The sequence below is a fragment of the Glycine max genome, chromosome 15, assembly GCF_000004515.6.
Source record: "Glycine max cultivar Williams 82 chromosome 15, Glycine_max_v4.0, whole genome shotgun sequence".
Taxonomy (NCBI): domain Eukaryota; kingdom Viridiplantae; phylum Streptophyta; class Magnoliopsida; order Fabales; family Fabaceae; genus Glycine; species Glycine max.
Window position 1 is genome coordinate 16071011 of NC_038251.2, and position 25386 is coordinate 16096396.

At 31.0% G+C, this 25386-nt stretch overlaps 2 protein-coding genes across 2 annotated transcripts; one reads left to right on the forward strand and one right to left on the reverse strand.

Annotated features, from left to right (window-relative positions):
- Nucleotides 1-9952: 9952 nt before the first annotated feature.
- On the reverse strand, nt 9953-11684 carry LOC106796100 (uncharacterized). Its single transcript, XM_014767652.3, has 4 exons — nt 11642-11684; nt 10533-10726; nt 10278-10444; nt 9953-9956 (listed from the first exon to the last, which is right to left on the reverse strand). The coding sequence occupies exons 1-4, from the start codon at nt 11682-11684 to the stop codon at nt 9953-9955; spliced, it is 408 nt and encodes a 135-aa protein (XP_014623138.2).
- A 9971-nt stretch (nt 11685-21655) lies between these two features.
- On the forward strand, nt 21656-24633 carry LOC100819011 (thermospermine synthase ACAULIS5). The gene is made up of 10 exons (XM_003547448.5): nt 21656-21892; nt 21978-22044; nt 22688-22782; nt 22880-22982; nt 23111-23199; nt 23503-23665; nt 23786-23861; nt 23976-24034; nt 24325-24461; nt 24555-24633. The coding sequence occupies exons 1-10, from the start codon at nt 21738-21740 to the stop codon at nt 24631-24633; spliced, it is 1023 nt and encodes a 340-aa protein (XP_003547496.2). The 5' UTR covers nt 21656-21737.
- The last annotated feature ends 753 nt before the right edge of the window (nt 24634-25386 follow it).

A 25386-nucleotide genomic window follows, 5' to 3' on the forward strand; every position in this document is an offset into this window, starting at 1 on the left:
GGATGGTCTATGATATGATATCATGCTTAACTGTTTCAAAGAGGTGTGTTGCCTTACCATATTTTTTTTATTTTTCTTTTATTAATGATGTAGAAGCCTTATTTTACTGAAGGACAGAGTTTTGCTTTGGGGGCATGGTAGAAATTTTGGAATTATGTTGGTAACCCATGTTATATTAGAATTTGGAATTATGTACACTACTAAAATTTATTGATTTAACATCGATTTTTAAAAAAATCGATGTTAAGAAAAGCACAGTGACATTTTTATAAATAAGTTGACTTAATTAACATCGATTTTGGAAAAACCGATGTTAACTAGCTGATGTTAACATCGGTTTTTCCAAAACCCGATATTAACATTAATATCTTAACATCGGTTATTGAAAAACCGATGTTAACTTTAATATATTAACATCAGTTATTGAAAAACTGATGTTAACTTTAGAATGTTAACATCGGTTATTTGTAAAGTTAACATCAGTTTTGTTAAAGAAACCGATGTTGTGTTATTCATAAATTAAAACCCCAAAATCCATTTTCCCCCCACACGATCAGTTACCAAAACCCTTTCTCCCTTTCTTCCTCATCACTCAGGCTCGAAAGACCTGTCTCTCCTCCTCACTCAACCTGCCATTGAGCTTCAAGTGCTACTCCATGAGTTCGGGTTCGTCACTGTCACGATTTAGGTACGACGGGTGCTCAAACCTTCGTGTTGCTTTAACCTTTGTCCCTTTAGAATGTTAACATCGGGTTCATGAGTTTGTTGTTTCATAGGTTTTAGACATTCTCTTGGTTCCTGGTTGGTGGGTTTATGAGTTCATGGGTTCGCCAGTTTGTTGTTCCATTTGGCACTTTTGATTCTGTAAGTTTTCTCTTCAACTTTTCATAGCTATAACAATTCAAACAATGTAACATTGTAACTCCCAAAGATAGTTGTTATTGTTAGTGGCTTCTAGTGTCTCTCCTCCTCACTCATTGAGCTTCGTGTGCTGCTCAAAGTCTAAATGATGACATTGAAGAAACGATTTATATGGTGTGCTTCTCAAAGTCTAAATGATGACATTGAAGAAACGATTTATATGGAACTTTTGATTCTGTAAGTTTTCTCTTCAACTTTTCATAGCTATAACAATTCAAACAATGTAACATTGTAACTCCCAGAGATAGTTGTTATTGTTAGTGGCTTCTAGTGTCTCTCCTCCTCACTTAACCTACCATTGAGCTTCGTGTGCTGCTCAAAGTCTAAATGATGACATTGAAGAAACAATTTATATGGTGCAACTATAAAACTTTGTATCAGGCGACTCAAAGTCTATGGTTTGCAAACTAAATAAATTCATCTATAGTCTGAAACAGGCTTCCCATCAATGGTATTATAATTTCCATCAAGTCATTACCTCGTATGGTTTTGAGGCAAATGCAATTGATGAATGTGCATATCACAAGTTGAGTGGGAGTAAATACTTGTTCTTGGTATTATATGTTGATGATATACTGCTTGCTAGTAGCGATATAGACTTCTTACAAGAGACTAAAAATTTTTTGACGAAAAGTTTTGAAATGAAAAATCTTGGGAAAACCTCTTTTGTGTTACATATTAAGATACTAAGAGATTGCTCTTAAGGTATCCTAAGGTTGTCACAAGAGAGTTACATCAATAAGGTCCTAAATAAATTTGGCATGAAAGATAGTAAACCAGGGGATACCCCGATAGCCAAAGGAGACAAATTTAGTCTCAAACAATGTTTCAATAATGACCTTGAAAGAACAGAGATGCAAAAGATTCCTTAAGCGTCAACAGTAGGAAGTCTAATATACGCTCAAGTTTACACTCGTCCCAATATAGCATTTGTAGTAGGAGTTCTGGGTAGATATTTGAGTAATCCTGGAATGCAGCATTGGAAAGCAGCAAAACTTATGATGTGTTACCTAAAGAGAACAAATGGATACTTGCTCACTTATCAAAAGTATGAGAATTTGGAAATCATTAGGTACTCAGACTTTGATTTTGCTGGATGTCAAGACAGCAAACGCTCCACATCTGGATACATATTTATGTTGGTTGGAAAAGTTATCTCTTGGAAGTCTACTAAACAAACTTTCATAGCTTCTTCGACCATGGTCGTGGAGTTCATTGCTTGTTTTAAGGCATCCAACCATGAGATATGACTAAGAAATTTTGTCACTGGTTTGCGTGTGGTTGATGACATTGAAAGACCATTGAAAATTTATTGTGAAAATAAATCGACAGTTCTTTAATCCAACAACAATAGAAGTGAAATCAAATCAAAGTTTATTGAGATCAAGCTTTTGGTTGTTCCGTAAAACATTTAAGGACTAATGATATGCTAGCTGACCCACTTACGAAAGGTTTGATACCTAAAGTTTTTCATGAGCACATTGCTCATATGGGTGTGGTTCCTTATAGTATCTTAGTTTAGTGGGAGTACCATTTATGTTCTATGTTTTTATGTTTTTTCAGACATTTGTATAGATTGAATTTTCTATAAAATAAAGTTGAAGTTTATCATTTCATTCTGAGCTTGTTTTGTTTGCAATATTTATGTTGTGTTTGGATTGATCTCTATAAAGAATAAAGTTTGGACTAGTTGGAAATTAACATGAATAAGATCACATTGCATGTTATTTTCATGTCACTTATCCATATTTGATCTATGTCATTAAGTATATGTGACATTGGTGATCATTGTAGCTCAATCACATTGGATAGTGATGAAAACTGCAATAATTTTGCGTTACTATATAAGATGGACCAGATTGTTTAAGGGAAATCTAAAAGTATATAACATACGGTTGCATGCCTAAAGACTTTTGTAATATAAATGACTAAAGTTAATATGAAACACAAGTGGGAAACTGTTATGAATTTTATAATTCTTAATTAATTAATTAATGTGGGCTACATATTATATTATAACATTTATATTAGTTATTTATATTTTTCTATGGGCTCAATATAAGTGATCTAATTTGGTGAGCCTATTAGGCTATCATCAGAAAATTAATATGGGCTTAAAAGTGGAAATAGGTTTGGCCCGTTAGGGAATAATGAAAACTCTAATAGGTTAAAAACCCAAAGCATGGTTGTGGTCCCCAATACACCAAATCAAGAAACAACTTCCCTTCTCCCCATTTGAGGAGAAAATGAAGGTCTCAACAAAGGAAAACAATGATTTGGTTGAAGAAGATCACCAATCAATTGCTCCTTATAATTGTTAATTCCGCTACGTATTATGGATCTAGGTATTCTTCATAACCTCTCTTGATAATCTGACAGAATGTGTTCGTGGTGGTTATTGATATTTTATAAGGATTCCCTAAAATTTTAACATATAAAAAGTATAAAGCTTGGAGAATAAATATAGAAGAAGATAATTGAATCAAATGTAAATTGATCAAAGTAAAGCAATTGTAGAAATTGTAAATTACATTAAGATATGAGTTCAAACGTACATGTTTTCCTGATAACGGGTAGCCATTTTTCTTATGTGGCGTATTGGTATAGAGGTTTTTGTGATCTTCATAACCAAGGAAAAATTATCACTATTGTGCTTATTTATAATTTAATTCGACTCAACAATCAATTTACAAGATTCGTACAAGAGTATAATTTATTCAAGTTAATTATCTGTGATGTTGACGTTTGTATCTTCACACTCTTTGATGAAAAATCATTGATAACTGTCTTTGTGTACTTGATCGAAATAACATACATTTGATGATCTTTTTTCTTACTTTTTTCGAGGAGCATATAACTTCAATAGCTTGTCTCAAGAGATAATTTTCATATTCTACTTGATTTACCATGGAACCTAATCAATTTATATCCTTTTTTGTTGCTATTCGAACATAGCCTCAATATTGTATTCTTTCATTCCATTTGATTCTAATACTTAGAAAATTCTTCTTACACCCAAACAAGCATATATCACTTACGAGCTTTTCAAGGTCTTGTTTAGAACCGTACGTGGATGCTGCAATGGCAGACCCATTGAGATATCTTAACTGTCCCTGATTCTTACACCAATCATGTTGTTGAGTTGCTCCCCGCCAAGATTGATTGGTTCGTCCGAAGCTTGAGAAATTTAATCCTCAATCAAACATTAACCATTAATTAGATAAGATTTAATCATTGCTCGCAGGGAAATGAAATTAACTCACAATAGATCATACTATACTTCCATTGAAAATTAAATTAATCTCTCAATGCAATTTAATTTGTATTTGTTGGATCTTGTGGCCTCAATAATCTTAAGAGGGATAGGCTTAGAATGCAGAAGAAGCAACAACAATCAATTTAATAATGTTCTATAAACATGCAAGGCAAAATTGATTGCAATAACATAAACAAGATAAGGGAAGAGAGAATGCAAACACAGTTTTATACTGGTTCGGCCACAACCCGTGCCTACGTCCAGTACTCAAGCAACCCACTTGAGATTTCCACTATCTTTGTAAAATCCATTACAAAGTCTGAACCACACAGGGACAACCCATCCCTTGTGTTCAAGAATCCTTTACAACAAGAGACTCACAGTCTCTTAACCAATCTCATTGAATAAGAAGAATGGAAGAAGAATTCTCTCTTCAAGAGAAGAATATTACAATGAAGATCCATGGATGAACTCTTAATGGATGTGCAAGTGTTTGCCCAAGAGTTCTTTGAGAGAGCATTTGACAATGAAGTTCTCTTGGAATCTCTCTCATTTTCTTTTGAGAGGATAAGACATTTTGGACCAGCAAAACTCTCTCTTCAATTTCATCCCAAGTCACACATATATATATAGGCCTTTGATGGCCATTCAAAATCCAAATGATAAGATGTGACTGTTGGCGATATTCCTTGAAAATCCTCTCTGGTAATCGATTACAGAATTAGTGTAATCGATTACACAGTTGTTTTTCTTAAACAGTTGTAACCTTTCATTTAAAATTTGAATTCCCAACGTTCAGAGTCTCTGGTAATCGATTACATATGATGTGTAATCGATTACACACTTTCAAACCATTGGTAATCGATTACATGTATTGGTAATCGATTACATGTGCCTTGAATGACTTGAAACCTTTCATTGTGAGGCAAGGCTTGATCTTGAAGAAATCTTAAATCAAGGCTTTGTTTGTTGAAACAATCTTGTATTAATCTTGAAGCAAAATGAGCCTTGTTTAATTCTTCTTTTGACATCATCAAAATCATGTATACATACATTCACATTCTCCCCCTTTTTGATGATGACAAACATGTGATTTCTTCTCAACACCATCAAAGCTTGCATGATTTACATTCTCCCCCTTTCTCAAGCAAATTCTTAATTCTTCTTGACATCATCAAAATCTTCATGATTTACATTCTCCCCCTTTTTGATGATGACAACCACCTGTAGGTTAGGAGCAACAACAAAGAAAAAATATCTATTTGCATATAGTTTACTCCCCCTTGGTTTTGCAATGATTGCTTATATGAGACAGTTGAAGATTTCATATTTTTCATATGTAAACAAATTGTCTCATAAACAATAGATAATTTTTCTTACTATTTTATCTTTTATCTTTCTCTCCCCCTTTGTCAACATCAAAAACAAATCATGAATAGAGAGGAGAAAGATGTTACCACTTGTTGCAATGTATGAGAATCAAGTAATACCAAAAGACATTAAAACAATCATTCAATATTAATCAAGCAAAAACAAATACAATAACACATCAACCAAACACAATCAAATACAATCAATCATCAAATATTTCAAATCAAATTAATTAAATTAATAATCAACTAACTATACACAATAATTTCTATTATTAAAAAAAATTCAAAATTCAAATTTCAAATTTCAAATTTCAAATTTTAAAATTTAAATTTTAAATTTTAAATTTCAACTTCCAATTTCAACTTTTAGTAACTTCCCCTTCCAACTTCCAACCTCCATTTTCAACTTTCAACTTCCAATAACTTTCATTTCCAACTTCCAACTTCCAGTAACTTCCACTTCCAACTTCCAACTTCCATTTTTAACTTTCAACTTCCAATAACTACTTCCAACTTCCAACTTCCAAATTTTAATTTCAAATTTCAAATTTTAATTTTCAATTTTCAAATTTAACTTTTCAAATTTCAATTTTTAAAATTTCCTTTTCTAAATTTCAAATAGTTTTCTTAAAACATGAAACTAATTTGAAAAGTTTAATAGATTTTTAAAAACAATCAAAAACTCAATCAGGAACAAACATCAAACACACAATCAAAAATACAATCAATCAATCATCAAACACAGTCAATCAATTTCAATCACAATCATCAAGGACAGTCTAAACTCAAGTAGAAAACAAGCATCAAAAGTAATCAATCAAAGACAAGTGACCTGTTGGTATCATTTGATATTACTTGTTGGGGTTGTTGATCAAGTGGCCATTGTTTGTTGTCTCCATAAATCGCATATTCACTTTTCTTGGGGAGAAATGTGGCCTTCGTTTGTTGTCTCCATAAATCACATATTCATTTATCTTGGGGAGAAATATGAATAAACTTTGATGCATGCCATGTGTTTGGAGAAATTGCTATCAATGTATCGACTTTGCTCTTCTCCATTTTCATAGTCTTTCATCATGATACCCAGACTTATGATTTTCTTCTCTGAATCACTTGAATAATTTATGACATTATCTTCCCAAGTGATATATCCTTTCTTTTCTTTCTTCTCTTTGAAATTCATCTTGTTGGATTTTTCCATTCTTCTTTTAAACACAGGACAATTGAATCTCATGTGCCCAAGTTGATCGCACTTAGCATTTTGGGGCTAAAGAGGAATCTTCTTCTTTCTTCTTTCATCATCATCTTCTTTCTTCTCTAGTTTTTTTATATAGTTGCATTTCTCTCTACCATTGTAGGAATAAAGGAATCAAATTCAATGGCTTCCCATATCTTTAGATCTATGGCTTCTATAAAGATCTGCATTCGGGTTTTCCAATAATGATAACCCTCACCATTGAACATAAGAGCCTATTGATAGAATTTCCCTCATAAAATGGAAATTTGGATGAGGCCATATCTATTCTTGAAGTTTTTAAACTTTATACAAGAATCCTGCTCTGATACCACTTGTTGGATCTTGTGGCCTCAATAATCTTAAGAGGGATAGGCTTAGAATGCAGAAGAAGCAACAACAATCAATTTAATAATGTTCTATAAACATGCAAGGCAAAATTGATTGCAATAACATAAACAAGATAAGGGAAGAGAGAATGCAAACACAGTTTTATACTGGTTCGGCCACAACCCGTGCCTACGTCCAGTACTCAAGCAACCCACTTGAGATTTCCACTATCTTTGTAAAATCCATTACAAAGTCTGAACCACACAGGGACAACCCATCCCTTGTGTTCAAGAATCCTTTACAACAAGAGACTCACAGTCTCTTAACCAATCTCATTGAATAAGAAGAATGGAAGAAGAATTCTCTCTTCAAGAGAAGAATATTACAATGAAGATCCATGGATGAACTCTTAATGGATGTGCAAGTGTTTGCCCAAGAGTTCTTTGAGAGAGCATTTGACAATGAAGTTCTCTTGGAATCTCTCTCATTTTCTTTTGAGAGGATAAGACATTTTGGACCAGCAAAACTCTCTCTTCAATTTCATCCCAAGTCACACATATATATATAGGCCTTTGATGGCCATTCAAAATCCAAATGATAAGATGTGACTGTTGGCGATATTCCTTGAAAATCCTCTCTGGTAATCGATTACAGAATTAGTGTAATCGATTACACAGTTGTTTTTCTTAAACAGTTGTAACCTTTCATTTAAAATTTGAATTCCCAACGTTCAGAGTCTCTGGTAATCGATTACATATGATGTGTAATCGATTACACACTTTCAAACCATTGGTAATCGATTACATGTATTGGTAATCGATTACATGTGCCTTGAATGACTTGAAACCTTTCATTGTGAGGCAAGGCTTGATCTTGAAGAAATCTTAAATCAAGGCTTTGTTTGTTGAAACAATCTTGTATTAATCTTGAAGCAAAATGAGCCTTGTTTAATTCTTCTTTTGACATCATCAAAATCATGTATACATACATTCACAGTATTATAAACTTGTAACCATACATTGTATCTATTTCTTTAATTTGTGCGTTGACATACACATAAATCATAGGAAGGAAATGAAAGAAGCATGTTATATTTATTTTTTTATTTAAACAATTGTTTTTAATCTCACCATAATCCATTCATACGAGTCGTCATAGGATGGCATGACGGTTGTATATGCAACCACATCTACACAAGAGTCCAAAGAAATATGCTTATCAACTAATTAATATCCAAAACCACATATTGTAAATTAAGCATTATTATATATATGCTTCTATAGTGGCAAGGGTTAGTGTCATGAGCCGAGAATAAGCTCAAGGGGTCCTAGGCTTCGAGGGCTAGCACTATTAGAAAATATGCTTTCTACATCGGTTATTTATGACTTTCAACATCGGTTTTTCAACCGATGTTGAAAATACCGACGTTGATAGTATTATCGTTAACATCGGTTTTTGAAAAACCGATGTTAATGTAAAATTACCAACATCGGTTATATAAATAACCGATGTTGCTAATATGAATTACACCCAGAAAATGTATATTAATGTTGAAAGTTAACATCGGTTTTTACAAAAAACCGATGTTAACGAATGTGTTACTGTTGATAGTTAACATCGGTTTTTTTACAGAAAACCGATGTTAACCTTCGTTAACATCGGTTTTCTGTAAAAAACCGATGTTAACGAATGTGTTATTTTTGACAGTTAACATCGGTTTTTGATGTTAACGAATGTGTTACTATTGACAGTTAACATCGGTTTTTATAAAAACCGATGTTAACGCCGATGTTAACCCATGTTAACATCGGTTTTTATAAAAAACCGATGTTAACGAATGTGTTGCTATTGACAGTTAACATCAGTTTTTTTTTATAAAAAACCGATGTTGTTTTCAGGAATTTTTTTATATAATGTCTTTGTTTTTACAAAAAAACCAAAATTTAACCTGTAAATTTAAAATCAGACCACACAGCACACAACATATATCATTTGTATTCAGTTTTCAAATAGATTTTAGCAAAAAACTAGCTATCAACAAAGGTTGTTTAATGTTAAGATGAAACAACAATTGTAAAAAATGTAATGCAAAGTACGTAAACTAATTAATTAACCTAAAGTTACATAGTTGCCTAACATCCTATGTTTGATTTCTAACTTTTAGATAATACTGTGCCCACTGTATGCGAAGTGCCTTGAATCTCTCTGCTTCCAATGGTCTAACTTCATTAAAATACTGCATGATCAAATAAAAAAATAAATTAATAATGTAATAACAATTATAAAAAAACCAAATTTGTTTGTAATAAACAATTACCGTCTCCCAATTATTCCTGAAAGATCCTAAGATTATCGTGGACATCCAGTGCATCACGTAGTAGCCACATTCAGTGATTCCTTTTTGTCTATTACACTAAATACATAATGAAATTTGGATATTAATTAAACGTTAACTACAATTAGTGTACACACACATAAAATATATATAAGTAGAACTTTTATTTAAATCACGTACCTTAACAACAATCCACCTAGCAGCAGCCTTGGATTTCGGTTGTGGAGTATCATCAAGTCCTTTCAAAGCACTAGTGTTGAATATAAGGAACATTAAAATATTGATGTTGTTGAGTTATGCCAATGAAAATGTATTGAAAACAGTACTGACCTGTTAATTATTCCCTTAAGGTAGTTGTCTGGCCTGTTATGCAAAGAACAAAACCAGACAACTAGGTTTTCCTTAGGTAGAATGACGACCATTGGCCAGTGTCCACTGCAGTAGAGACGAATATGGGTTATTGTAGTAGTATAGATTATTTAAATTCAATTATTGTGTTTGACTTACCTATTCAGATAGGCTCCAAGGTAAACATCTCGTTTTGAACTCTGTATCCAACTCTTGATGTAACTTTCGGATTCAAATTGTGATTGCCCAGATCTCTGAATGGACTGTGGCTCGAGGAATCCATACACATCAAAATTCCCCGCTCGCACACTTGTCTCAGTCAGATGGCTGTGTTGTTAAGTCAAAGTTAATTATGTATGAATTTAAAACAATTACTTTGGTAAATAATAGTAATCTAAAATGACTTACAGAATCTACAACTGTATAACAAATATGCTGAGACATTGACCACCATGTGCAATTTCAGAGAGATCTTCGTGCTTTATATACAACGGGAAGTTTTGATTAAACACCCCGAATATGGTAGCATCCCACATAACCTGGAGCGGCTTCAAAAACACTTGTGGGATGGTCAATGTCATCAGGTACAGGGGATCATCGACCTCTTCATCCGGGCTTTCTGGAGGTTTTGCTGGAGACACAGCTGCCTATTGATAAAACATAGTTAATTAGCAAGTTTTGATTACAGTGAACAAATTAATTGAAAAAAATAAACTTATAATCAGAGTAAAATACCTGTTCTGATAAACGCTTCACAAGATGTGTTGGCCAAGCAAGGAAAGTGTTAAGTGCATGCCCCACTAAGGTAACCTCGTCAGTGGGTACAGGAACGAGAGCCTCTGTATCTTTAACCTCCTCAACACCAACCTTGACTTGGCCATGCAACAAAGGGATGTTGTGAACTGTTGTGGATCCCTCGTAAAGTCTTCCTAGGGCAACCAAGCGGGAAGGATTTTCTTCAATATATAGGCCGCATTTGTCTGAGTCACCCGTCCCTGGATCGTTCCCTGAGGGAGCAACACAACTCTCCTTTGTGCTGACACGAGGACCTGAGGGACCAACCTCTGGCTCTGGAGGTAGTGCAATTCCCTGTGATTGCATCTAAGACTGAAACTGGGACTGCATCTGGCTGAAGGATTCCATCATCTTTCGAGTCACTTTTTCTGTGATTGACTCCTCCAGTTGGTCTCTGATTTGTTGGGTCAGCTATTCTAGGTCTTCAAGAGGCATGGATGAAGAACTGCGGGATGTTCATGAAGGTGATCCAAAGTATTGCTTTATGGTGACACCGGCTCCAACAGCACGAACACGGCCAGGGTGCTCTGGTCGCCCAATGGCAGCAGTCAGGATATCCTGACGTCCATGGGGGACGAACGATCCCTGTGACGCCTGCTCGTCCAAAGAATCCTGTACCGAACACATATTTGTCCAAGGAATTCACAAAATACACAAAGATAATTACAATTATTAATTAAAAATGACTTACAATCCTGTCAGCTATTTCCTTTGCTGCCTCAGACGTCATCTGTCCAGTTTTCTTCGTGCGGGCCATCTTCCATTTCACGTGGCGTCTGATGGGAGATGGAGGGTCAATGATGCCCTCAGTGCTTCCAGACTGGGCAGTTTCTTCTAGTCTTTTCTTTGTCTTCTCAGCCATGAGCTTTTCTTCTAAATATTCATAACCCCCACAAGACAATACGTGGGGGGCAGTGTTTTGCTTCTGGGAGGCTTGTGCCTTTTTCTGTACATCTTGCAAAAGTTTAACATTAATGAAAATGATTATTACAATAAATTATAAGAAGTGATTTTGTTGTGGAAAACAACTAAAATGACAAAGTACATACCTCCCATGAGGGGTCTCTGTGGGTCTGACAAAACTGAGTCCATTTCTCCTTGCTAATGCCATATTTTTCACAGACAATGTCGTCCGCACCGTCCTTGTCGACTGCAAGTGCCCATTTCCTAGTCAAGTCAGATTTAAACTGCCTTCAGCGCTCGCCGACAATCTGAAGAATTTTCTTCTTTGTCCTACTGTCAGAAGCTTCAGGGATTTGAAATTCCGCCTGACAAACAATAAATTAGGTTTTATTGTAAGTAAATAACAAATTTAGACTATTAAAGAAAATCAACGAAGAAAACTCAAATACCTGAATATCCTCCCATATCAAATCCTTCTGAGCAGTAGGGACTTCCTTCTAGGTGTCATATGTCACGTCGACCTTATCACGAGCGACAATCCCCAAATATGTTCTTAATTTCTTCTTGTGGGGACCGTCGACCTTGCCGGTAGCAGGATCGACGTTGACCACAGGTCTTTCTGCCCCAGGTGGTCTTGTGGCCAATGATCGTAGTCGTGTCGCCTTGCGTGTCCGCTTCAACGTACATGGAGATGCATCAGCGTCTACAGGAGGAGGAGGAAGAGGAGGAGGAGGCGAGGCAAGTGGAGTAGCCATGGTCCTTTAAAGAGAAAAAGTTGAGTTAGTTAATATTATCAAAAAACACTGTATGAGTTATGTAAATGAATGTACCGAAATGAAATATTATATTAGAAAATTACGTTAGACGATGTTAATTAATTCTCCTTCATCATGATCATTACGATTAGCATGAACGTCGTCAGCTTCTTCTTCTCCGACGTTGTTAGAAGTCATTTGTGTAGACAAAGGACTAACATAAGTGTCCATGTATGAATCATCATCTTCTACATTAACACCAATTGTTTTCCCGTTTAGAACCACAGACCACCTTTCATCACAAGGGTCTTGCACATAAAATACTTGCTTAGCTTGTTCTGCCATGATGAAAGGGTCATTCTGGTAAGCTAGTTTCTTTAAGTCTACCAACGTAAATCCTACATCATCAGTCCGCACACCGATGTTGCTGTCAACCCACTTACATTTGAAAACACAAACAGTAAATTTGACATAGTTAAGCTCCCATATTTCATCAATGAAGCCAAAGTAAGGCATTGAAGCTACACAAACAGTAGGAAGCGCCGTCCTCCGGTCGTCACCTCCGTCGTGCCTCCGGTGTGATAAAGGGAGTGGCGTTGTTGAAGAGGGAAGTCGCGTGAAAGAACGGAGAGACTGAAGAGGGAATAACGTGTTCCCTATCCTTTCAGGATTTTTTTAATTTTAAAAATTCAGAAAATAATTAAATCCGTATTAGAACCGTATCCGTAATAGAATTTTGATAGTTTCCAAATATAGATCTGGAAGTTTCACGCCCTTTTGCCACTAAACTATAGAATTGCATTACTTCTATACAATTAATTAATTAATATAATAATAATAAGTTGGCTTTTATCAATTCCCTTTATATAATTTATGATTATTATACTAAAAAGTGAGTGAGTGATTTATTTTTCACACAAATTCTTATATGAGAGAAGGTAAATGTATTATATACCGAAATAGTATTTTAGATAAAGCCATTAATGGCCATTAATGTAAAAGAAGGAAATGTGTGGATAATAATATATAAGAAAAGAAAATATGATTTGATTTTTTTAATTGAATAATTTTTTAACAATTATTTTTTTATTAAACTACGTAACTCCTTTTATATTAAGGATACTGTTTTTTTCTTCAAAAATTATTATTGAAATTTAATTGAAATATAATTTAAATATGTAGTATTGAATTTTAAGTTTTAAATATCGACTTCTTATATTAAATTCACAAAGGTAATGATTATGCACCCAAAAAAACATAAACATAATGATTATGTATCTTATTTTGAATAATTCTATCTCTTTTATTTAATTATTTATGATAAATAGAATGCTAATTATTTCAAAAAATACATTATCTCTCCTTTCATGCCCCTTCCGTTTGGTGGCCCTAAAACAGCTACACTACTACATCCCGTTTAAGATGCAAAACATCGGGTTTCTTTACTTATTTAAAAAACTATTTTGGTATCGATAATTTAATTATCAACAATTATAAATTAAAAGAATTCGTATGCACGTCTGAGTGTTATTTTATCATCATGGTCACTTTATTTGCCTTTTTATTTTTCCTAAAATATAATCCTAAAATATAAGCCAGTAACACATTTGTAATGTGAGAAGCATGCTTGTTGTGGACCCCTTAACCGTAGCAAATCCCCAAGTTGTAGTTTCCTTAGATTTTTTATTTATTTATATATAAATTTAGTATACAATTAATTTTGAGAATGCTTTGTAAATAAAGTAAAACTTTAACATGTTGACGTTTTTAATAAACGAATATTATATATATTAAATTAATATCCATCATGTTTTTTTGGCATGATACTCGTTATAAAAATAATTCTAAACATTTCATACCAAAAAGAATATTATAATTTCGAACATTTAGTATAAAATCATTATTTAACAAATAGTTAATAACTCACCGTATTATTACATATTATCTTCATGTCACTACCAATATACCATAGTAATTTCCCATAGTAATTTCCTTAATGTGTAGATTAATTATTAGTTTAATATACCTATGTTGGACATTTAAATTTTCATAATAACTCTCTAAGCATGCATCCTTTGTCTCTAAGCATACATCCTTTGACTCAGTTATATACTTTTATTTCCCGTGCTCTCACAAGAGTTTAATCTTCCTTCTTTTGTTTTAAATTTTAAGAGCAAATAGTTTATACATATATAGATAGTATAAATTATTTTTACACTATTATTTGATAATAAATATTAATTGTTATTTATAGTAAGCTTAGCGTGACAATTTTTCTATACGTGCATAGAAAATTGTTTGATTATAGAGAATTTTTTCATATTATTAAATTGATGCAAAAATTTATGTTGTAATATTATTTTTCGACATTGTCTTCCTCGACGCATCACATAAGTCATAAGGCAATGCGTTGTCAAGTGTATTCGAAATAAGTCTTGACATACTATTTTAGTTAATTTTTAAATTTTTCTTTCATCAGCTAAAAAAATATTTTAAAACATTTACTTTTAACTTTTTTTAATTTAATTACTCTTTTAAAAATTCATCACTATTTAAATATAATTCTTTTTCTTGGTTTCTTCTTTCCTAAATGATTTTTTTATTAAATTTATTAACAAAAAATTCACATAATTAACAAATGTGGTTAAAAATAATAAAAAAATGACAAATGTAATAAAAATAAATTACATGTGGATTATAATTAACTCTAAATTTAAAGACTTAAAACATAATTTTCGTGTCTCATGAAAATATTTTTATTTTTGTTCTGAAAATTTTGTTTAGAAATAATGAAAATATCATTTTTTTTAAATCCTACAAATATATGAGATAACTATAATTATTTAAATTAAACCACTGTAACATATATTTTCAATAAATCAAATTAATATATACAAATATTTTAATTTATTTTTAATTTAAAGATAATACGATAACATAAATATAGTAGGATTTCATAGAATTTTTAAACAATATTCTCCATTTACCTTTTTATCAAGATTTTTTTTATTTTTATAATAATTAAATCAAAATATATTAGTAATAAATTTTAATTTTTTTACGATATAATTGATTTTACCAACATTCTATAAAAATTCTATAAAAGTTAAACTCTATTATTAAAAACAGTTTTTTTTTCAAATTAACTAATATCAAATAATTTATATAAATGTGTGTTATATTTAAATGATAATCATGAAATAATAAAATTAAAATTACGAAATTCATTTTAAAAATTTAGTTTAATTTTTAAATGTTTACCTTTTGAATTTATTATTGTTTATTAATTATTATTTTTTAATTAAAATATAATTAATAACGCAATATATGTTTTTTTTAAAATATATAAATAATTAAAAAAAAGTTTATATTAACATCGGTTTTTTCAAAAACCGATGTTAACGTGTATGCATTAACATCTGTTTTTTGAAAGACCGATGTTAACATATCATACGTTAACATCGGTTTTTGAAAAACCGATGTTAACTAATGATGTTAACATCGGTTTTTCAAAAACCGATGTTAATGTGTATGCATTAAAATCGATTTTTTGGAAAACCGATGTTAAGAATAATACTTTATTTACAAATATGCCACCGCATTTAACTTAACATCGGTTTTGTCTAAAACCGATGTTAATAAACCGATGTTAAAACTGCTTTTTGTAGTAGTGTAGGTTCTTCCAAGACAAGAGAAGAAGGAAAAGTGATTTATTATTTTTTGTGCCTTTCGTTTACATGATTCATAATTTATATAGCACTTCTGGCTTGTTGATTTAAAGCTGTTAACCAAAATTCTATCAATTCTGGTAACAGGTACAGGGCTACCACTAACAGAAAGAAGATTCTATAGCATCTTTGGTAAATAACCGTAAAGGAGAAATGGCAGAGAGAATGTGCTAGAGGGCCAAAACAATTTTGCCAGGTCAGCACCCCTTGTCCGGTTAGTTACACGAAATCTTTCAGATATTGTGACTTGGTCAGCACCCTCTTTGGCCGTGTCTGCTAGTTGTACTTCTGGTGAGGATTGTTTAGTTCCTTCCATAACCGTTAGAAGGAAAAAATGTGCTTACACGTGAGAACTTGCTTTAGCGTGTTGTATAATGGCGCGAACACAACTTTGTGTGCGAAAATTCCAGCGGGACCAGCCTGTATGCGTGAAGTTTGAGTTTAAACCTTTGAAACTCATTAATAGAAATAAATGTGCTTCAAAAATAGTGGGTTTACTTATGTGCATTTTTTTTATATCTTAATTCAGTCAATTTTCATTTAATGCTCTCTAAGTATTTAAATAATCTCATTAATAGAAATATCCTTAAAATCAATAAATTTACTATTATTTTATGTGCCTTTATATACCTTCTTTTTTAAAAAAATAAATAAATTTAAGTCAATTGACCAAGTGAGGACAAATTTTTATTTAATTAATTATTATGGTGTCAAACTTGGAGGATGTTTGTTTCATGAAATGTTTTTATATTTCCGGTAATGTTATTTTTAGGAATATAACATGAAAATATCATTTCTAGGTATTTTTTTAAAAGATATGTTTGGTTACATTTTCATATTTTTGGGAATAGTTTTTAAAATTTAAAATAATTTAAATAAAATGTATTAGACAATAAATTTTCACATTTATCACTTTCCTATTCACTCCTAATGGGAATACATGTACAATTTAAAAAAAAAACAAGGTAAAAAAGAAAATTATAACATTCTAAGACATCAATAATACCCGAAAATACTTTTTAAAAACTTTGTAACAAACATAAGAATATATATTTCCGTCTTTATATTCTCAGGCACAACTAAATTATATATATTGAAGAATTTAAAAGTATCTTAAATGGAACTTAAAGCTGAGCTAAGGGACTTCATATTTTTTTCAAACACAAACATAAAGTTAATGTTGAAAAATAATATAATAAATTAAGATAAAATAACAACAGACTTGTAATTTGAAAATAAATTGGATGAAAAATATTTTTATTATAGAGAACAACTTGACTAACAAGAGACTTGTAATTTAAAAATAAATTGGAGCATGTGACAAAAAATATTTTTATTACAAGGAATAACCTGATAACTAAGGGACTTATAATTAATTAATATAGTATGAGATGTGAATTTTGAATAAATTATTTTTTATACAAAATATCTAGACTACTCGGGGAGTATAAAATTTAATTTGTAGATATGAGATAATTTTTATTTTTACAAAGATAAATAGATATAAAATTATTTTAAACAAAATCTTTCCTTTCTTTTCTTTCAAAAAAGACCAAAATCCATATCTCTTTAACATAAAATGATGCATATACCTAAGGCAAAGTGCATCATACTCTCTTTAACTTATCAAAGAGTTGATAGCAAGTCTAACTGACTGTGGATACATGTAGAGTCTTCACTCTATTGAAAAAAAAAATTGTTGCTTCAAAAACGCGCATTCAGGTATACAAATCTATTCTTTTTTCGCTGCAAGTGTTAGGAAACATCTATGTAACTATCACTTATATCACAATATGTGCATTTACAATTTCGGTTTGAAAAAATAATTCTGCAACCATTATAGTATAATTTAATAAAACATGTTTTTTATTATTCATAATGAAGCCAATAAAAGGTTTTCTAACAAAAAAAGAGCACACATAATGTGCTTTATTTTTGGATCAGACTTTCTTCCCAAAAACAAGAGATATCACATATCTAATAATCTAATATAATGACTATGCATCTTGACATGTTTCAGATTCAATAAGACATATATTTTTTCACAACAAATGCAACATGCTTGATGGCACTGAGCAAAAACATATTCACTTTTAGAAGAAAAACACATTTCACATTACAATTTTAAACACAAAAGACTCATGGCTCTAATACCAATTGATAGTTACATATAAGTGTTTATAACACTTGCATTGGAAAAATAGGATCTATTTTGCATTCAAAGTATACAACAACAATAGAGAAAAATAGATTTGTGTACGTGGATGAGGCGTTCTCAAAGCAACAAAATTTTTTCTTCAATAGTATAAAAACTCTATATGTATCCACGTTGAGACCAATATTTGCTATCAACTCTTTGATGAGTGGAACTCTAAAGAGCAAATCCTTTTTCTAATTTTTATGTCTGGTGCACTTTGTCTCTCAGATGATACTTCTATGTATAATGTTGAAGAGATATGGATTTAGACATTTTTTCAAAGAAAAAAAAGAAATATTTTATTTAAAATATTTTCATATCTCTTTATCTATATAAAAATAAAAATTATTTCATATTTTTTATTTTAAAAAGTTTCATGATATAAGACAAAGATAATTCACAATTAATCACATGACTAATTACCATAATTAATCACATGATCTAATCCTGATATGTAACAATATAATATTATTATTGTTTTATGGACAATTTCCACATTTATAAAATAATACTCCCTTTTTATATTAATTATATTCTTGATGCTAGCAAAAAAATATAATAACATTCCAGTACAATGTGTATTTGATTTAATTAAATTTTCTAATTTAATTATCAAATAAATTATTTTCTTTTGTAAAAATTGGAACACTTGTTCATGTGTGACCCCATGGATTCACTACTAAACTGGTAGTAAATTAATTATAATTAATTTATTAATCAAAGTAGGCATCTAGCAACACTACTTAAGAAATGGATAGATAACATGAAGTAATATTTTTTACCTTCAAGAACCAATAGAAGAATAATGTAATATTTTCTTCCACCATTTATAGCTCAAGGTTAACTCTAGAGTATAGTATTATTGTCAAACTCTAATAAGCTCACACATCTAATTAGCGAATGACTTAAGAAACTCTTTTCTTCTTTCATTAAATTGTCCTGGTCATGGTCTTAATTCTATCATAGAGTTCAAACTCATTATTTAAAGTTTATGGATTCTTTCTTGATTAATCATTAATTCTACAAGTATTTAATCATATTCAATATTCATTCAACTAATGTCCTAAGACATTAGATGTCGAATATTAAAATATAACAAATAACTTGTTAATTACTATGATAATTTCAGGTCACAGGAAACTATTATATTTTTTCTTGAGAATTTTCTATTGACATATCAAAGTAATATTAACTATTAGGAATGATCAATTAAGTTAGTTCAATAATGACATCCACATATACATCATTTATATATACAATTTAATATATGAGATCTATTAATTTTTATCCAATAAAGGGCATTACATATATATTGATTTATCCAGATTATTGATGTCATATTCACAATAATCTTACGATCAAGAACAATTTAAATTAAAATTATAAAAGACTTGTTTCTCATTATCATAATCTCTATCATGATAACAAACCTCTATTTTAATCAAGAACTTGTCAAATTAACAATTTAATAAAACAATAAATATGATAATAAAATAAAGAATAATTATTTACTAAAATTGATAATATGATGGATTGAATCTTAAGCGTACATTTATATCCAACAGTGAGTTGCAATAGAAACCGTGGAATCAAGGAACGGAGGAGGAATGTATGAAGCTTTAGAGTGAGAAAGACAATCACCAAAACGAGAGTGTGAGAACTTTGAAGTTTTTACTGAAATTAAAAAATAAATGAAATTTAAGGGTTTTACCTATACCTACATCAATTATCCGTGGGTAAAAGTTCTACCACACCAAATTATGAGTGTCACTATAAGTGAGTGTAGGCATAGATAACTTTTTTGTAGTGAGCAAAGGTAGTTGGAATATTCGTTCCATGAGAAGTAGCAGATTCTTGGTTAGAAGATGTCATTGTGGATGTTGAAAAGATGAATCTTTGAGTAAAAAGGATAACCAACACTTTGATTAAGATCTATTAAAATATCAAGATCAGATTTTAAGTTAAAATTTCTCGAATTAATAACATACTTTGTTGCTAATTCAATTGAAAGAACTCTTATGATAGTATTTTGGTTAATGTGAAATCTTTTTTAAACTTTTTTTTTTGTTTAATATGTTGTTTTTGAATCTTTAATCGAGATTCTTGGTCCACAAAAGAAAAAAAAATATTTATTTGATGAGATTTTGTTTAATGCAATGATTTAAATGTTTTGAATCCATTAAATGAAAATAATTAAAGTGTCTTAAAAAATAAACATAATAAATGAAATCAATTGATTACGAAACATACACATTTATTTTCTTTGTATGAAAAGATATTATTTTGATTTGAAAGGTTTGTAATTAAGGGTCGAAATCTGTAAAATAATGAAGAGTGGATCCTTTGACCACTGACATTCTTTTTGTTCTTGACTTTTGTAAGCGTTTTAGTCTTGATTAGTTTAATGTGAAGGGATTCTTTCAATATAATATTAAAGATTTAATTATCTTGCATTTTCTCTCTCTCATTCTTTATTATATTAACTTTGATATTTATTATTTTTATTTTCTTTCCATTTTTTTTATCCGCCAGAATGAAAGACAATGTTAAAAAATTTATAATAAAATACACATCTTATTAAATCAACATAATTAGATCCTCTTGACTTATGTCCCATCTTTAATGTGAAAAAGAATATTTTTAATATTTTCTAGGTGTATAATAAATGTAGTATTCATTTTTTTATGACTAGTATTAATGGTTTCTATGGGCTCAATAAACACCTAAAAACGTTTAAGGGAAGAAGCACACATAATTTTTTTTATTCTTTCTACAAATTTCTATAATCATATAATTAATTACATAAAAATTCATTTAAAACACTATATATAACATATTTTTAATAGGAATTATTTATTGTTGAATACATTCTTATGTCATCATTTAATTGAAGAACTTGATGATAAGAATATAAAAAATTCATTCTAGTTATATGATAAAATTGTAATCACTAGCAAAAGCCTGCAAACATTTGGATTCAATTCTTGTTTGTCCTAGCCTAAAATAGTCTACCTTTGGTCCTTTTTATAAAGAAATAAGTTTCATTGGAAATACACAAACTTATTTCTTGTATAAAAAAAAACCGGAAGAAATAATAATTTTATTGAGATTTAGATGCTCTTATAATTAAGTAAGGTGACGTTAGAAAGAGAATCAAACACGTTAGATATACTACAATTAACACATCATTTAACTCATTTGATAAAAATAATATTTTTTTTCTCTAACTGCCGATGTAAATTTATTTTTTAGTCAAAATCATTTACTGTGTTCACACTGAACTTAAACAAAATCTGATATCTGTGGGACCACAACTATAAGCAACTCATACTTGTTTATTTTGAGACTTGAGTATAAAAACAGCCATAGGGAATGAGGGGTCCTCACACTTGCGAGAAAAATCGTTAATCCTTGTTAGAATATATTGAGAGTGAAAAAAGCATTTATAGATCCTACCAGAACAATGTTGTCATTCCTGATCAGCGCACTTATCCTTCTCTTTTTTCCCACATTTCTAAATGATAACGAGGAGTATTTTGAGTTAGATCTTGTAGAGGACTACATGACCCTTAATGCTCATGTACAAGAAGATGAAGACGAAGGTGGTGAGCAGCATAATGACCAAGTGGCTGAGGACATCAATGTGAAGCAGCATAAAGTTAATTGGTTTGAACAAGAAATTTATTCAGAAGTCAAATGGTGCCTGGCTTTAGACAGGTATATATAATTTAATTTTGTATAAGCTTCCCATTTCATATCTTGATTTTGTTTGATATCTCATCATGAATTTGGTATATCTCAGTGTGGAGTTTCGAGGGGCAAGTGAGTTCCAAAATCTGACCGTTCTTTCTACAAAACGGTTTGGAAAGGTACGTTTTATTGGTTTTTGACAGCATATATCTTTCTTTTTTTAGCAAAGAATTTGAAATGCAATCTATGTTTTCATCAAGTTTTTATGCCATTGGGGTAGTTTGATTTAAAGTTCTCTTAATTATTTTATAATTAAATTTAAGCTTTTAATCTCTTCCTGCCATTCAATTAACCAGCTTTAAACTTGCCTTTCAAAGTCATGTTGTGTTTTAAGCTTTGTATGTATATGTACCCCAAGCAAGATTTTAACTTGCGGACAAAATAATATATTGAGATCATATTAATTTTGGATATCCATTCATTTGCTTGTAGGAGCCTCTCACGATAAATGCAGCCCGATCTGTGTTTTTCTTGTTCTTCAGGCCCTATACTTGATATCAATCTTTATGCTCCTAACTAGCTAGCACATACTCATGCATGTGTACGCTATTAACTTTCATTTCACTAGGATATTAATTTTATGTTTAACACGTAGTATACTTCTCTCAATTAAGCTTTGTAAATATACCCTCCATTGCACAGGTAATAAAGAGAATACTAGTTTTTTTCTCCAAACATAGAATTATATGATCTATATATATATGATCTATCTTGCAGCAAATAGATAAATTACTTATTTATTTACCTTCTCTATATGTGTAGGCACTCGTCATTGATGGACATTTGCAAAACACAGAATTGGACGAATACATTTACCATGAAAACTTGGTCCATCCCGCTCTGTTAACACATAATAAGTATGAATATATATTTCTATCTATCTTCTAATGGTTTTTATCCCATATATGGATAAATGTTTGCATATCTAACAAAGTAATGATTGACCACTAGCAGCCCCAAAACCGTGTTTATTATGGGAGGAGGTGGAGGTTCTGCTGCAAGAGAGGTACTGAAGCACAGACACATTGAAAAAGTGATAATATGTGACATTGATAGGGTAAGTTGTTCATATAGAAACCGTGGTATATCGATCCCTTGTTAACTTATTATTCTGATTTTATTACTAAATCTTGTCCTCCATATACACATTGTTGATCTGAGTTTAATATGCTTAACCATACATAGAACATTGCCGGTTTGATCCGCGAGCATATGACGGCAAATCATGCGGCCTTTAAAGATGAGAGGCTTCAAATTGTATACAATGATGCAAAGTGAGCATTTTAATTCTTCGATTTTTATGACTCTTTTCGATTTCTTCTTTTAGTTTCAATTTTTTGATTAATTAGTTTGATTACAAACCTGAAGATATACTTCCATTTCCTGAAAATTTCCTTCCATATATAGTGGAATGAAGAGTTGCACTCAAGTTAAAATGTAAACAGCTAATTAAAAAAACTGCTGTTACAAGTCATGAGATCTTTAATTATAAGGGTGTTTCCTCTTTCTATCTTTTCTTTCATGTATGAATTGAAATAACGTAGAGGATTGAATATATTTTTTTATTACATATACAGGTATGAACTAGAGATGTCTGAAGAGAAGTTTGATGTGATCCTAGGAGATCTTCCTGAACTAGATGAATCAAATTCATCAGGTTCTAGCCATCTCTACACAAAATCCTTTTATGAGAATGTTGTCATACCTAAGCTCAAGGGCAATGGTCTCCTTGTTACTCAAGTAACCCTTTTCATTATTCTTTTGCTGTTCTATTTTCTAACTAATATATAAACATGAAAGGCTCACCTTGGACACTCACTTTATTAAAACTAATTAAATCCAACCTTCCTATACATACAGGCTGGTCCCGCGGGAATTTTTACACACAAGGCTATGTTCTCACCATTATACAACACATTAAAACAAGTTTTCTCTTGTAAGCACAATTTTTCTTTCTAACCCTTACCGTTACAGAAGCATATGTAATAAAGCTTAATTTCCAACGTGGGATTTTGATTATAATTTAGTTGACAAGCATATTTCTTTGTAGATGTGGTTGCATATACAGCGGTGATGCCATCCTATGGCGACTCGAATGGATGGATTATGGTGAGATTAAAAACAAATATTTAAAAATAAGAAAAAAATAATATAACGGATGCTTCTTTCAATTCATTATTATCATTTTTGCCTATATCAGAGTACAAATGAAAGAAATAGACACAATGCATGGTTCCAAGTTTACAATACAAATTAAATTGCATTGAGAGATTAATTTCATTTTCAATGGAAGTGTCCTACGATCTTTTGCGAATTAATTTCATTTTCTCTGCCAAAAATTATTAAATCTTAATTAGCAAATTAAAAGTTATCATTTTATGGTGCGTTAAATTTATCAGGCTTCGAACGAACCAATCAATCTTGACGGTGAGCAACTCAACAACAGGATTGGTGAAAGAATCAAGGACGAGTTAAGATATCTCGATGGGCCTGTCATTATAGCGTCCACAGTTCTAAACAAGACTTTGAAAAACTCGTTAGTGATCTATACTAATACTAATATATATTATATGAATTGAAGTACTTCATCAACTTTTTCTTAATGAATCTGTGCTTCAAATTAATTCAGGCTTATGGAAGAGACTCGGATCTTAACGGATGAAAATGTGAACGTGGGATTTGTTCGCAAACGTGGAGTTTGCAACTAATCTTAGTCTCTTAAATGTAAAGTCTAATAACATGATTAAGGAACTCATGTAATAAATGATCAACAGCTGTAGAACCTTATGTCCTTAAATTTATCATGAAAATCTCTCTCCCGCTCCCCCATGCATCATTGCAAGTCACAAAATCTCTGTCTCCTATATGCAGATATCATTCAATTTTGTTAGTGAGGAAAAGTTGTTGTGTGCTCATAAAATTACATATATTCTACAGAAGCTAGTATCGAATGTATGAAATCAGGAATGTCTTACAGAAATTATATTTTTGCATATCACTCCAAGCCTTATATGAAATAACTTAACCCAAGGATGAAATCTTGAGGAAGTAAAAATGAACACTGTGTTTGAAAGGTTTAATTCTTGGATAAATAGAAAAACAGTTCAATTATTTAAAAGTATGTTACATGCAACATTTGAGACGTTGGTGATCAAAGGGGACGCTAACTGAGAAGTATAACAATGTTTTTATGATCATATAGAAATTGGTATTCTTGTCCAGGACACACATGTCTTAGTTTCTTAATACTCAATTTTGTCCTCTAATTTTATTTAAATGTTAAATTGAATCTTCATATTTTAAAAAATTTCAATTAAGCCCTTTAATTTTCAAGCTTTCCTCAATTAATTCATTTTGGTCCAATTAAACTGACATCCTTATGACTATGAATACTAACAATTTTCAATTACGAAAACTATCACTACATTTTTTAATATTTTAAAAAATATATTTCAGAGCTA